This window comes from Zosterops lateralis, assembly GCF_965231275.1.
Source record: "Zosterops lateralis genome assembly, chromosome: 1".
NCBI lineage: Eukaryota > Metazoa > Chordata > Aves > Passeriformes > Zosteropidae > Zosterops > Zosterops lateralis.
Window position 1 is genome coordinate 22,265,959 of NC_139762.1, and position 15,297 is coordinate 22,281,255.

At 35.8% G+C, this 15,297-nt stretch overlaps 1 protein-coding gene across 1 annotated transcript in view; it reads left to right on the forward strand.

Annotated features, from left to right (window-relative positions):
* ITGA8 (integrin subunit alpha 8) overlaps window positions 1-15,297 on the forward strand; it is a gene marked incomplete at its 5' end in the record, with an annotated part of 117,414 nt that overhangs the window by 44,080 nt on the left and 58,037 nt on the right. The window contains 5 exons of the mRNA XM_083864930.1: window positions 6,824-6,879; window positions 7,404-7,558; window positions 8,709-8,846; window positions 9,322-9,389; window positions 10,354-10,501. Coding sequence (XP_083721056.1) covers window positions 6,824-6,879; window positions 7,404-7,558; window positions 8,709-8,846; window positions 9,322-9,389; window positions 10,354-10,501 — 565 coding nt within the window. The remainder of the gene's footprint in view (window positions 1-6,823; window positions 6,880-7,403; window positions 7,559-8,708; window positions 8,847-9,321; window positions 9,390-10,353; window positions 10,502-15,297) is intronic.

Here is a 15,297-nt window from a genome sequence, read left to right on the forward strand (position 1 = left end):
TTCATACCCTGAGTCTCCTTCTGCATAGGAGGATGCACAGTGTCTGCTAGGGGCAAGCTGCAAAGTTATATGCAATGTTCAGATGAATGAGACATGAAACAGCTAAAACAGACAAAACACATAAACAGTCATCTGTTTGTTGACAAAATGTAACAGTGAAAGTGATGCAGAGCTGGTGGACCCACCATTTTCTGTCGGAAAAAGACAGATCTTAGTCCTTTCTAGAAGAGAAGGAATCTGGCTGGTCATCCTGAGAGAAGTTCACAGGATGTTATTTCTGGCTGTCTTTGGTCAGAGGAAAGTTATTTTTAGCACAATCACACAGGACAATGTTTCAACCATCCCTAAAAGAGAAACTCTTAACCACAGTAGCATTTAACTTTGAACAGAAAAAAAAAAAAAAAAAACCAAAACAGCCCAGCATAAAAGACCTTGGAGCTAATTAAAACAATTTAAGATCAGTTACAAGTCCAAAATGCTTGCAGGACATTTGGAAGCTATCTAATAGCATGTAACACCACAGAGAGGCACATTTACTGCTCTAGAAAAAAAGTCACTTTGAAGAGATCCCAAGAACAGTTGACAAAAGAGGCTATTACAAATACATAGGATACTATTTAAAAGTGGAAATCATAACAAATGTGGAAACTAAAATAAAAACAGGGCATAAGCATGTGCAAGATGAATATAAAATGGTAGTAAGTCTTGCCAGAGAGACCGTGAGCAACAGATTTCTAAGATGTAAAAACATTAGAAGCAGGAAGCCTTCCAGGACGTGAGATGGACAAAAACAATACTAAGGTGTAAAGGAGGACTCCAGAAGATAACATGAATGCAGAAATTTTGCACTGCTTTTACACTGAAGATGGTCAGAGGATTTCCTCGCATTGGAGATATTCTTTATAGAAGAGTCCTAAAATTCATCTCAAATGTAAGATTCAGTGAAAGAATCTTAAGAATTAATTGATAAATATGAACTGTAAGATATAATAATGAGAAGCAGTTCATTTAAGAGCCATGCAGGCTCTGATAAACTCTGATACCCTTAAACCAATAAATATGTGGGCTTCCAAAGCATCTGGAATGGGGTTGTCAAGAGATTTTCACTCTTGTGCTGTTCTTTTACACTTTATGTGACTTCTCATATTTTTTATCATGTTCCTCATCTCTACATCCAGTGTAGAAAATTGCCCATATACAGAGCAATATAAAAGGTACTTGGTGGAACTATGCAATCCCAGAACCTTACAAAACTTTGGCCTTTCTGGAATTTTTTGATTGAATTATCTTTTGTTTTAACAATTGAAGTAAAAAAAAATATTAAATTGAAGTATAGACACTTGGCTGAAGCATGTTCATTCATCCAAATTATGTTGTTTCATGACTCCAGAATTTTAAGAAATGCTTAATGTCATAATGGAAAATATTTTGGAACTGTAACAGTTATCAACAGGTATTGAAAGAAGAAAAGTGGGGTTTTTTGCCCCAGAGGAAAAAATTTCTCTTAAAAAATATTCTTGCTCTGAGATATTGTTTAGAAAAGGAAGGAAGAAATGCATACTCCTTTAACATATTTTTTTTGTTTGTTTCTTTTCATTTCTCCATTACAATGAGCCAGAAGAAGTTTGGCTCATATCTACAAGAGCTTTAATAGGAGCATAATTTAATTTTGGTCAGCTTTATTCTGAAATACTGTTCCCTAAAGGTTTAGTTCATGTCATGAAATGACTGAAGAGCAGCTGCTATTTTCCACACTCTAATTTTTTTCCTTAGTTGATATAAGCTTGTATTGTACATATGAAAACAATTAGTAGGGAAACTCCAACAGGCAAAGAATTCCTCAGTCCCATGGGACAGATTTCTGTACCTCTTATCCAGCTGTGCAACTTGTATAAAACTCTACTGACTGACACGGCAAAATTAGAGTAAAAGGAAACTTCCTACCAGAAAAGTTTCAGGAAGCATGTGTGCATGAATAATGTGGATTATTGTACGTTTCTAAGTATTAGGAAAATATTATTTCTGCCATGATATAAATTGCAAAGCTGAAGCAGCAGAGGAAACATGCACAAAAGGTCATTTTTATGCACAGCTGAAAGAGAATTGTCTTGAACTTCTAGAAACACATAATTCATTCTCTGCTGTGTGCAAAATGTGGCTGTTTCTGAGTTCCCAATACTACCAAATCTATAACAAATTCTGCAACTTTGAAGATATTAAAGAACATGGAAAAAGACTTTTTCTTCCTCTCAGTGTGAAAGACGCAAGTTAATATCTGTAAAAAAGAGGTAAATAAATTAAAGATTTTCATTTTTCAAAACCTCTTTCCACATCATATGATTTATTATGTTCAAGATTGGGTTCTACCTGTCAGGAGATCTAATTTATTGGTATTTTTATTACCAGTCCAGGTTTGATTGTTTATTAGCTACCTCATGTATTTGTTCTTAAATTGCATCTACCAAAGTTTTTACTCACCTCTTACTAATTTAAGGTGAATATTGTTAATTCTGTTTTGTAGAGGAGCAGTAAGTTAGAGAAGTTACCTGACTTATCAAAAACTGCATAGGAGCATTCAATCATGATAAAAAAATCAATTTGTAGAATATATTTTGTATGTATATATATATTTCTATTTTTATATTTGTAGAATATTTTTTATTTGTAAGTGCTTTTCACGTTTGAATGTCTGATTTGAGATGTGCCTTGTAGGCTATCCGCCTTCTGTAAACTCACTATAACCAGAAACAGAGTGCTTAAAATTTCTGATCTTCAAGTTCCTACTATAAAAAATACTTTGAAAAAATAATTTAGCTCATCTATCTCCAAATTTCTTACTGTTAAAGTAGTTATAAAATATTCATGATCTTGAGTCAGCTAGATTCAGTAAATGAGAGATTTCTACATACACTTCGAAAAAAGCTGAATACAAAGTTCCTACCAAAGATGTAACCCCCAAAATAGTTTTTCAGCTTTTCCTAACTGCCTAGGTTGGACTTTGTTTTTACTTTTGCTCCTTTTTACTACTAGTATTTTCTTTTCTCGTTGACCTAATTTGAAAGAGGATGTGATTGGTGCCTGTGGATATGGACCTAGGGGCCATTTTTCAGATGAGTTTGTGTGAGTTTTTCCAAAGACTGTTGGCCAGTCTGACTCCATGGGTTGGATAGCAAAGCCATATGGCCAAGAGTCAGAAGATGGATACCTCACTTTTCAGGGGCTGGTAAAAGGGGATAGGCAGGTGATGTACAGGAGACCTCTGTGCCAAATTTCAGCTTCAGTAGCCCTAGAGATATCCAAAGGGCAGTCACTTGATTTATCCAGCAGCCCTAGTGCTACTGCAGCCTGGCCATGTGACGTAGCTTAGGCATGTGTGTGTTAGTCACTGGATTAGGCTTTGCCATAACAAAATCTGAATGCAGGGCAAGTATTAGAGCATCATAATAGAAGTGAATTGAATTGCTTTTACATATTGTGCTTCAAAAGGAAACTGTTTAAAGGTCGTTCATCAGTAGACAATAACAGCTTCTCTTCTGTGGAGATTTGTGACCTTGCAGGTTGAGTATCAGCATCACACAGAATGGAAGACCATAACATTAAACCTTACATTATGTTTCTGCTAAGGCATTAACCATTCTTTCTATCCATCTACAAATCTGGGCGCTAAAGAAATTGGTTGCAATGAAAAATTATCTGGTAGGATCTACTAATGCCTTGCTTTTCATCTCCTGAAGTAAGTTTTTAAATTTTTTTTCAGCTGCTAGAGTAGCCAGACCAAAACAATTTCTTTCTGGTACTAAGTGCAGTCTAGAAAATATTATATATGGATAACTGACTTTTCACCACTTCTGGTGAGATTAAATAATTTTATTAGGGTTAACTTTTGAAGAGACTACTTCCATCTATGCTGAGAGTAGTTTTGAAGAATGGGATATTTTCAAACTTCTTGTTCTTGTAAAAATATTTGTGTCTACCTGAAGAACATAACATTATTTTAGACAAACTGCTTTATTGCCCCAAGATTATCAGGAAAAGCTAGTGTGTTCAGTTTTAAGACTTTCCCTCTATTTTTTAACTACAGTCAAATACTATTCAAAGCATAATCTCATAGTGATGACAGACAATCCAGAATAAATGTGATGTGGAGATGTCTTCAGAGAGGCAAGATTGATAGCACATAAAAAGTTCATATGCTTTAGGATGATGCACTATTTCCCATTTGTTTCTTACTTGCTGAAGTTTCCTTCCTTTGATTGTCAATTGTGTTGTTCAGTTGATTGCTCCTACAAGCAAGCTCAAAAACTGAGATATTTTATTTCTTACTGTGCCTAAGAGTCAGATCTCAAATCTCTATAAATTCTTTAGACTCCTGTCCTCTTTTGTGGCCTATTTTTCCTTCTGCTTTTCTTTTTTTGACACTAAAACATCCCTCAACATCTCCATCATCCTGTTGAAGCCATGAGCGAATCTAAATTTGTCTAGATTTGCAATTGAAATCTTTAGCACTATTTCTGAACTAAATAATAAAATCGCAAATGTGTGGCAAAATTCTGCTAAAACCATAGTCTTTTCTCTTTGTGGCCGGAGTGTGGGAGATTATCCACTCCAAATTTTTGCCTTTTTGCTCTGCCATTCCGTTTTTGACATGCTTTGCTGGGAGTGGAAGGAGTAAATCTTGACTCTTACAGTAATATTTAAGAACATGACTTCAGTTATCAAATATGTATGATGAATTATTCTGGTCATTGTAATAAATAAAGCATACACTGAAATTGTTCTCTCTAACAAGTAAAGCATTCCAAGTTGCATTTTTGAATGGAACCTTTTTTCAACCATGATAGGGCAAAATTTATATGATTCCTCCAAATCAAGATAACTGAGTTTAATCCCATGACAGCTCTTGAGTTTGTATTTGAGGAAATACAGTCTTACACTTTGACAAGTGAGACTGGCCTGTGAAGTATGATGTCTACATTGCATTTATGCAGTTACGCAAGATTTCCTCATTTTTGTTGTTTTGTCCTTGGGTATTTGAAAATAATTGGTTCTTCATGGATTAACTCCATGTAATTGTAAAGAAATAGGAATATGAATAAATTTGCAGTTTCTGCATAGAATGGAAAGTCATTTGAAGGCTACAGTTTAGCAGAGATTAATAGCATTATGCCATTCTTGTTCCTCAAGAAATAATGACTTTTTTTTCAAAAAAATAATTTTCATTAAGATCATGAGAGTGACACATATCCCAGATGTGGCAGTTTCATTACATCTGTCAGAGGAAACAAACATGCAATTAGAATGTGATTACAGGTTGGTTTAAAGTTTATGTTAGTGGTTTTGTATCCACTGCATGGGAACACTAGTATACAGTATAACAGTAGTGAGGAGATCAAGATCAGTGAAAAATGCAATTATTTTTTATTTAACCTAAGCTGATTTTAATGCTGACCTATGATTTTTTGTCCATATACAAACTAAAACATTTTATGAAGCCATGAAAATTTTCTTTAAGAAATATTGGTAACCAGAGACACTTGCAAGAATCTTTCACCTTTAGCAATTTGCTTACATTACATGGGATTTCATGAGGAATTAAGGTATGCAGAACTAAGTCTATGTTACAGATGACAGCAGAAATCAAAAATCAAGAACATCATTCCAGTGGCAGATTTCTTGTTTTGCCACTAGTCAGGGAAGTACACTCTGCTAATTGTATCAAAAGGCATAATTAATACTATTTCTCATACTATCCAGAGTAATTTGTGAAAACTTTTTCAAAATGCAATTCAGTTAAATATTTATAAAACTTGCATAGATTCCTTACAAAGTGAACTTTTCTATAATCATTACCTTTTTAGTTTTTTAAATAAATTTTTGTGTCAGTTAAAAATTCTGATAAGAAGGTAGCAGCCAATAAAACTATAAAAGGCTTCTCCTATCAGTTGTTGAGTGTAACTGTAAATCTGTTGCCAGTCTTACACAGAAATATTTTTTATGGGAAAGGACTCACCTATGGCTTAGGTGACATTTGTATTGTTATAGTAGTGATGTGAATATTTCTAGGCTCAAAAGAGCTTGCTATACATTCAGAACAGGCAAATTAAAAACAATTAACTTATGATTATGTTGCTTTTTGTAGAACGCATTGCTTTAGCGTACTAGATAAAGAACATGAATCACCAGTTTGTCTGTGCTTTGATTTAGGTCATATAAGTGCCACTTTCTGCAAAACTTAGCAAATTTAATGCAGTGCAGTTTGGTTAGTCTAATGCCCCAAAAATTGAACAGTTTAGGTTTTATGTTTGGAATTAATTATAGCCTGTTGAAATAATGAAAATCTTACAGTAATGCCAATGGAACACATTGGTATCATGAGTGTTTTAATTTGCTGGAAAACAACTTGAGCACTGACAACATCCTCCAAGACTTTTCTGATTTGACCTTGATGAACCAGAAAGGATATCTGCCAACAGCCTGCTCCAAAGATGGTTTGCTGAACTTCAGCATATAGAATCCAGCTTTGGCAATATTATTGGAAGGGTAATCTCCATGGGCTCTCTCAAGAGCTACTGGGACCATCTGGGAGAACCTTCTCCATACCTTTGCCAGGAAGTATTCAGAGACTGTCTTCTGTTATTACTAGTGAAGCCTAGGATGCTTCCTGACTTAATTAGGAATTATCATAGGTAGCTAGGTAGAATCTCAGTTAACATCTTTTTTAACAAAATGAAAATAAAACTGTTAAAATATGACTTGGAAACTGCTGACTCCCAGGTCAGTCCATTTTCTAATAATGAATTACTTCTACTTTTTTTATGTGTAGCTTTACTGTAAGAGTCTGCGCAGATTTTGAAGGTCAAAGTATTTCAGATGGGATAGGTAAGAAATGTTTTCTATTCCTAGAATTTACCCTGTCCTGCTCCATTTCAGATGTATTTTTTCCTACATTTGGAAAGACATTAGGAGTGAGATCCTCCTAAGGCAAGAAAATGCAGTTTAAAATAAGTATTTGTGTGTGTGTGTGTGTGTGTGTGTGTATATATGTATGTAAACACAAACATTTTATTACTCACTTAACTCACTTAAAGGATTTTTGTTTCAGATTTCGTCATTTTCTAAATAAAACAAAGAATGTACCTTGTTGGAAAATGTTCTGTTTTGGAAAAAAATAAAGAGACAGAAGTCCTATACAGACATGATCTGTCAATGAAATAAGAATGCTTAAATTACATGTCCTGCATAATTTGGGTCAAAACCTAGTGGGCTTTTAGACAGGCACTTAAAGCATGGATTAGTTATTCTTGGAAGACTTGCTTAGGTTAATTAATTGCAATACATAATTAATTTTTTACTATTTTCCTTTTGTTAAATCAATAACTCATTTATTTATTTGTATCCTTTAGTGCTGAAAGGTGAATTACAATTAGATTCCCTGAAACAGAAAGGAGCTGTTAGGAGGACCCTCTTCTTTGATTACCATCAGTCACATCACTACTTCTCTATTGTGATAGAAAGACAGAAACAACTCCATTGCCAGGACTTCCTTGTTTATCTCAGAGTAAGTTGTTTAAAATATTTTTGGTTCTCATCATCGTTTGTGTAGTACCAGGGATTTAAAGATAATAATAAAAAAGGAGTCACTGGAAAAGGAAGAATAATTTCCAAAATTACAGAAATGGGATACAATATTGACCTCATGTGTATGTTCAGTATGTCCAGAGCATACTGATACCTTGAAAAAATTCCTTCTGTAAATCTTTGGCTTTCGTCAATAGAAGTATAAAAGAAAGACTGATTTGGAAGAGTGTAGAATTTCTCCGTAAAAATACATTAATTTCACACTCTTCTCAAAATTCTGACCAAATACTGCATCTTCTGATACAAAAATGCAAGATTGCTGTCCTTTTTTGGTGTACCTTTACTTTTTTGGTATTCACTGCGCTGTAATAAAATAATCATGTTAAATATCATACCAATTCAGGTTCAAAAGATTTTAAAGGAGTCTTGCCAGAAATACTGGCCTAAAATTCATTCATTTAAAAAAAGTATTTTAAAGACATTTTAAAATGTTTTTAGAAAAACTAAAACTATGGAATTGAAGTTGTAAAGGAGAAAGGGTCAACACTTGCTCACTTGCAGGTGGAGTTACCTCATGCAATTGAAGTAGATTCCAAGTCTGATCCAAGAAATACAATGGGAGGTGAAATGGAGAAGTTTCAAGCACTGTGTAAGGACATATCTAGACAATTAAATGGTTGAATTTTACCATTGCTAATTCTTATAAAATCTTGGTTATGGTTCAAACCAGCAATATTACCTCCACAAATCCACACACGCCCTACCTCCATTTCAAAAGGAAGGAGGGCAGTAGCTGACAGGAGTTGGTTCTGTGTGTCTCTCTTGAACAGCTTCATTTTAGGCTAATGCTTTGAAAAATTTCTGAGTCTACTCAGCTCAGCCAGCTTCTTCCAGATGTGGGGCTGTGGAGGCAATGTGTTCTGGGCATTCCAATTACTGGTGAGTCACTTTGCTTTCCTAATGACACCACATGCAGCCAGAATTTGGCCAGCATCTGTCAAAGAACCATGTCTTGACCTTCAATAAGGACCACATCTTTACCTTCAGAAGTCTGAATATGTTGTCACACCGTACCAACTGAAATAAACATAGTAAACCATTGGTTTTTATTATGTGATTGTCACTCACAGGATGAAACAGAATTTAGAGATAAATTATCTCCCATCAATATAAACTTCAATTATAGTTTGGATGAGTCCAGTTTTGAAGATAGTTTGACTGTGAAGCCAATACTGAACTATTACCAGAAAAACTCACTAGCAGAACAGGTATGAATTTTGCATGCCACATTTTCTGTATATAAACATGAAAGCATTTCCAAATATTAGTGTATGTCATCTTCCTTAAAAGAGAGTATCACAGCCAGAAATTACAAAACACAGATTTAATTAATACAAAATGTAGATTGAATATAAATATAGAACCAACAGGCCTTTCAAGTATTTCCAAAACTTTTTTGTGCTCATAGTTTTGAGTGTCTTCTAGAATATGTAAGCTAAGTTAGTGTGGGAAAGGGCCTGAAGATTATACTGTTTTTCTAAGGATGTATTTGACCATCTAAATGGCCTCCAACCTCCAACTACCATGTGAAAAGGAACTTATAGAAAGGAGAAAAAAAAATTAATTCACGAAGGCAGTGCTAGTGGTATTTAAGACACTTGGGTTAGCAATACTTAATGAAGCAATTTAGACTTTAAGGCATGTTCTAACTGTATTATAATTTATTACTTTGCAATGATACAGGCTTACATTCTGGTTGACTGTGGGGAGGACAACTTATGCATTCCTGACTTGCAACTATCTGCAGTACCGTAAGTTAAATAAAATAAATTACTCTGTATATAAGAAAGTTCAGACAGTGCTAACTGTTGTAACAGGATGAAGTATGTAGAACACAGTTCTATTGTGAAGCAACATTCTGTTGTTTATTGTAGCTAGTCATTCTTACCTGATTTCCAGATTTTAATTTGTGCATCCATTTCAGCTATAAAACCAAAAATGGAGAAATATACACTTGCAAACCACATCAATGATGTTTAATGGTTATCATAGAATATATAGTTTGCAGGTGTTTGTTAGGAGTGTTTCTAGTTCTCTGAAAACCAAGAGATGAGACAAATTGTTGTTCATAAGAAGTTTCAAGTTTTTTTATTTCAGTGTGCCAGTGACTTTGAACTTGGACACAGTTCTCGTGAACTCAACATACAGTGAATTAAATTGGTCTTAAAATAAAATTTTCAAAACATGTCAACTGTATCTCCTGTGGAGGGAGAAATATGCCAAGCAGGACAAGCGGGGAATGTCTGAAAGTTACCTGACTCTCATCAGAATCAGTCTGTAGCTATGAAACAAAAGAGCACAGTGCTGTTGCAGGAGAATTTCCATCCTATTGTATTACAATGGACGTAAGGAGAGAACTACCACCTTTGTGTCCTCCAGAAAACAATGCTGATGAGACCCCCGTGGCAAGTGATTCCTCCATTAAATACTTCTTGCTGTTTAGAAAGTAGTCAGGCTCTGAAATCTTATACCAGTTCCTTTCAAGTTTTTTGGTAGTCCATTTTGGCCATAGTGGTGTTTTCTCTTGACCTCTTTTCTACCCAGATACTGGTACGCTTTTTCAGGGGGTCTCTTTTTATAGAAAATGTTTTATTTTCTGTTCACGAGTATTTTCCAGAACTGATGCTCTGAGAGACAAATGTCCTTCTGCTTTATTCATATGTAAATCAAAATTGTGCATGTTTTTACTCCTGACAAGAAGTATACTCTGTACAGGGATACAGATCAGCTAATAATTGGAGAAGAAAACTGTGTCATGCTCATAATAAATCCAAGGAATGATGGAGAAGGAGCCTATGAAGCTGAGCTACATATAAAGATTCCACCTGAAGCAGATTACACTGGGGTTGAACGCAACAACAAGGTAAAGTAAAATCAAAATGTTAGCAATAATGATGCAGACAGCTGAAAGCAAGAATAACCTACATAAAGTGTACCAGCTGAAAGCAGCACATATAGAGGTTCCTTTCAGGAAGGAGCCCAGGGCAAAGATAAGCCATGCCTCCAAAAGATAGGAAGGACAAGACCATTCTCTTCAGATCCAGCACAGGTTCAGCTCCTTCCCATTAACTTATTTATAATACTACACAAATACTGTCACATTTCTTCTAGGAATAGAGGTATTCATATCATTCAGATTTTGAACCAGTAAATAATACCAGTAGCAGAAAGTAATACTGCCAAATTCCCTTAGTGGTTCCAACCTGGGATCCCATGGTACCAACTCCCAGCCAGAGTTAATGAGTTCTGCTGACCCCCAGACACTTGGACACTGCTGTCTCCTTTTACAGCACACCAGTGTTTTACCATTATTAAGGGTGTCCCAGTCTCCAATATCCTGAATAGTTGGACACTAACTGCACTATAAACTTGACAAAGTTGCTTTCCCTTGTTGTCAATTATTTTATGTTATGAATGGACCAAAACTGCAAATTAAAATGCAAAATGTGCCAGTGTTCACAGAAGGACTGACTGAAGTCCTGCTGGGCTGTACTGAACATGCAGTGTTTTTCCTTTTTGGATCTGTTTGTTTTTTAAGAGGAAGGATGAAACACTATCCTGCAAACAAGCAGAGTGTTCGTGTATTCTCTGTTGGACAGCAAGTCTGAATTGCCTCATCTGCACATATATCTCCCAAGCTGTTGCAACATGAGCCTGCTTTTTTTCTGTTAGTGCCTGGAATGTTCAAAAGGGCCTCAAGGGTGAGAGTGGGAGAAAGTAAGTTAATTTCCTTTCTGAAGGCAAATGTTTTTAAGGAAGTTGAAAGTAACTTACAAGGTATTTCCTTATTCTCCTTCTGTCAGTGACTTTATTAATGGACTTCTAACCTAGTTTGAAAAAAATTACAAGAAATAATGCTATTATCAAAGATGGTAGAAATTCTCTGCAACCTCACATTTCAGAAGGATATCCTAAAGACACCAGCCTTTTCCTACTGCCTGTTCCTTTTGTTCTCTTAACAAAGCCTCTGGTTTTTTGGACTGCAATCTACAAAACTAAAGTTTTCTTTAATATGCTAAAAGTGGTTACCTTTTCCTTCATTCTTCTTTAGAAATCTTTTGCTGTTCTTTTGGACTTTACCAAGGTGTCAGAGGATGCACTAATTCCAGCACTCAATCATGTATTAGCACATATCTGTTATTTCAAGGACCTGGAGGTGGGAGTGGGCAAGAGACTGGACATGAACTGGCAACATGCACTTATAGCCCAGAAAGCCAAATGTGTCCTGGGCTGCATCAGGCTTTCCACCACCTGAAGGGAGCCTAAAAGAAAGAGAGGGACTTCTTACACTAATATGTGACAGGACAAGGGAGAATAAATTCAAACTGAAAGAAGGTAGGTTTACGTTAGATTTTAAGAAAATTTCTTGTCTGTGAGGGTGATGAGGCACTGGAACAGGTTGGCCAGGGAAGCTGTGGATGACCCATCTCTCGAAATGTTTAAGGCCTAGTTGGATGGAGCAACCTGGTCTAGTGGAAGGTGTCCACAACAGGAGAGGGTGGAACTAGATGATCTTTAAGGTCCCTTCCAATCCCAACTATTCTATGGTTTAGACCAGGGAGAAATCATTCAGAGCTTTTTATGATATTAGGAAAAAATGAATTTTATAGTGCCAACATGATAGACTCATGGAGAAAGGAGGGCAAGATCCTGGTGCTTTGGAAGAATAAAGATAAGCTAGAATGGGTTGGGAAGGAGCTTTAAAGTTGGAATAATTTTTCTTTTGGCTTTGTCTTTCCTTTGAAGACAAAATTTTGAAAACCCAGGAAACACAATACAACTACTTCATTCTTTTCAGATTTTGGGGAACATAAAATGCCTTTCTGACAAATTCAATTCTGAATCCTTGTAGATTTATAAAAAACTGTCTTCCTTTTGTCCACATTTACTTAGCTCACTCCCACACATACTTTATTTCATATTCTTTGCTTTTCATACTTACTCCATTCAAAAAGATGCCATCATGTTGTTTCTGAGAAGGATCAAAACATAAGTCCTACTTTCTACATAATTTTTAGTATCTTTCTTTCTGCATTTCAAGGACCATTTTCACAAGGATTACAAATGGCACTGAAAGTAAGTTTGTTCTTTCTATTGTTTTTAAATGGTAGATGTATATTTCTTAGAACTATGGTTTTTGCAATATTATGTTTCCATTAAGTAAGCTAAAATATTAATTTCTAAATGAATTTGAAAAAAAAAATGATACTGTCAATTTCTTCTAGCGTTTTTTAAATGTAAATTCTTCTACTACCAGGATCACCAAAATCTTAGGGGTGATAGTATAGATAAGTGAGTATAAATGAGTATAACTGAGTATAAATGAGAGGGACTCCATTCAACTTACAGGGCTTTGAGAAAATACAGTAATTTGACCTGACAAGAGAGCAGAAGAAATTATCACATTGGATGCAGTAAACACTGAGGTATATGGAAGAAAAGGTCCCTCCGTCCGCAGGTACTTTTTGAGGCATGGGCTAGAGATGAAAAATTACAGTTTTCATGTCAGCTGCAGTGGAGTCAGGTTTTCAGTTCTTTTATTTGTGTTTTTGTTGTATCGTGACAATGGGGCATCTGTGACTGCTCCTGAAATATACTTCATTTAATGCAGACCAATTTCACCAGACAGGTGTATTTATGGTAGAGCCCATTGCAATCACGTTCTTAAAGCTCTGCCTCAGGATTGCAGTTCCTCTTGGTTGCATCTGTGTTTACAATCCTCTGTGTGGCTGTTTTTCTCCAAACTGCAGAATTCCTGGTATTAAAGCAGAGAGAAGATTCTTCTCAGAGCCAGTAAAATAGGTAGACTGAGACCAGGATAAATGAAATGTAGTTGGCTGAATTAATCACTTGATACATTTCTGATGGAACTGAAATATCTGTAGAATCAAATAATTCAATTATGCTGTCATAACTTCAAAGTGACTGTATTCATAGAGGATATTTGTCTATTGTGGGGCTATTCTGGATTTAGTCTATCTAAGATAGAAAAATACATTAAGAGCCTAATAGAGAAATGCTTTAGGTGACTCCTGTCCAGCCCTGCATTTTTTTTTTTTATTTCACGTTAACAATGTAGTGTGTTATTCTATATCATTTGAACACTTGGAAGCTGTTGAAGTCAAAAACTTTACAGAAAATTAACTTGCCTTCTACCTCCTTCCTTCAGCTTTATGCAGTATTGCAATATGGTGTTTGACCTGCCTCAGTTGGCATTATCTTCTTATCTTGGACCTGATTCTGTAGATATTGAACACAGACTGTGCAACTGCATAAAAAAATGAACAGTATTTTGCAGAAATGTGATCATATGCAAGTGGAGATGGAAGTGAATGTCTGTGATCTTAAAGTTTGAGGTCGGGGACATGATTTTGGAGCTTCATCGATTCCTGCAGATGCTGACACTTCCTTCAGTCAAAAACTGAGGATTGAAATAGAATGACTTTAAATGAAATCAAGTGTGTTTTTCATCAGTTGTGTTGTGGAAACACTTAGAAGGTCCAGAGACCATGTAAATGAGAAAACTACTTTCAGTAGCTTCAGTAGTTCCTGGAAACCCACTGGCTTGCAATAACTGTTCATATGCAGTAGGTGTGAATTTACTGAAATTATCTGCAATGAGAAAGTATAACCATGTTATATTACCTCATATTTCCAGCAGTAGATCCAGAGACAATATATACTGCTATATGGTACATTCTTACACTACAACAGTAACACTGTGTTTGAACCCCCAACTATTGCCTGGATACTGTGCACTCATCCTTTGCTCCATGACAAGAGTTGCCCATATTGAACAGCTCAATCCTGCTTTAGCAGCAAAAGATGGGACACAAATTCTTATGGAATAATTAGTAAATCAGGCAAATAAAAGCACTAACAGATATTTGTTGCACACCAAAAACATTATGTATTTTGGCAGGGCTGCCTCTGCTCAGGCTGGAAACTGCAGATTGGTCAAGATCACATCCAGATAGGTATTGCAATGGATAAGCTCTGAGCCATTTCACCCCATGCCTTTCTGAAGTAAAGCATGGCACTCTTAAAATAAGAAAAAGACCTGGAACATTCTTGTCTTACGTGGAAATTCTTGGACTAGGTATATTGTGGCTGGCTAGATGAGATGTGATTTGAGCTTGGTGAAGGCAAAGACTACTCTTCATACATCAACTAGATACATACATATCCATCAACTAGAAGATGGTACCTAATCCATCCCCTTTCCCTCAGAAAATAAAATTGGAAGGTGATGGTAAAGGAAAGAGGAAGTTTTTTACTTGCCAGCCTGTTGTGTTTAGCTTTTGTGGCATCAATTAGTGGCATCAAATTCATCACTACAACCACAAAAAAGAGTTTCAAGTTCATGGACTGCCTGGATTACTTAAAGCATCTAATCGCCTTCTAGTTAAAATGGACCCTGGGAGCACATGTATTAATTATTGGGGTATTACTTCTGCTCAAGGGCTGCCAAAAAAATCATGTGTTGCTACAGAAATGTGAGTTGCAACCGATGTCAGGTAGAAGGGCGTTGTGGCAAACCTTTCCATATGGCTGAGTTACATGGGAATGCACTGATACTGGCAATAGTAGATGTAAAGTCTCAGCTCTTGCTAGCTTCCTGACTGGTTTTAATTTTCTTGTTTTGTGCTTAACTTCCTC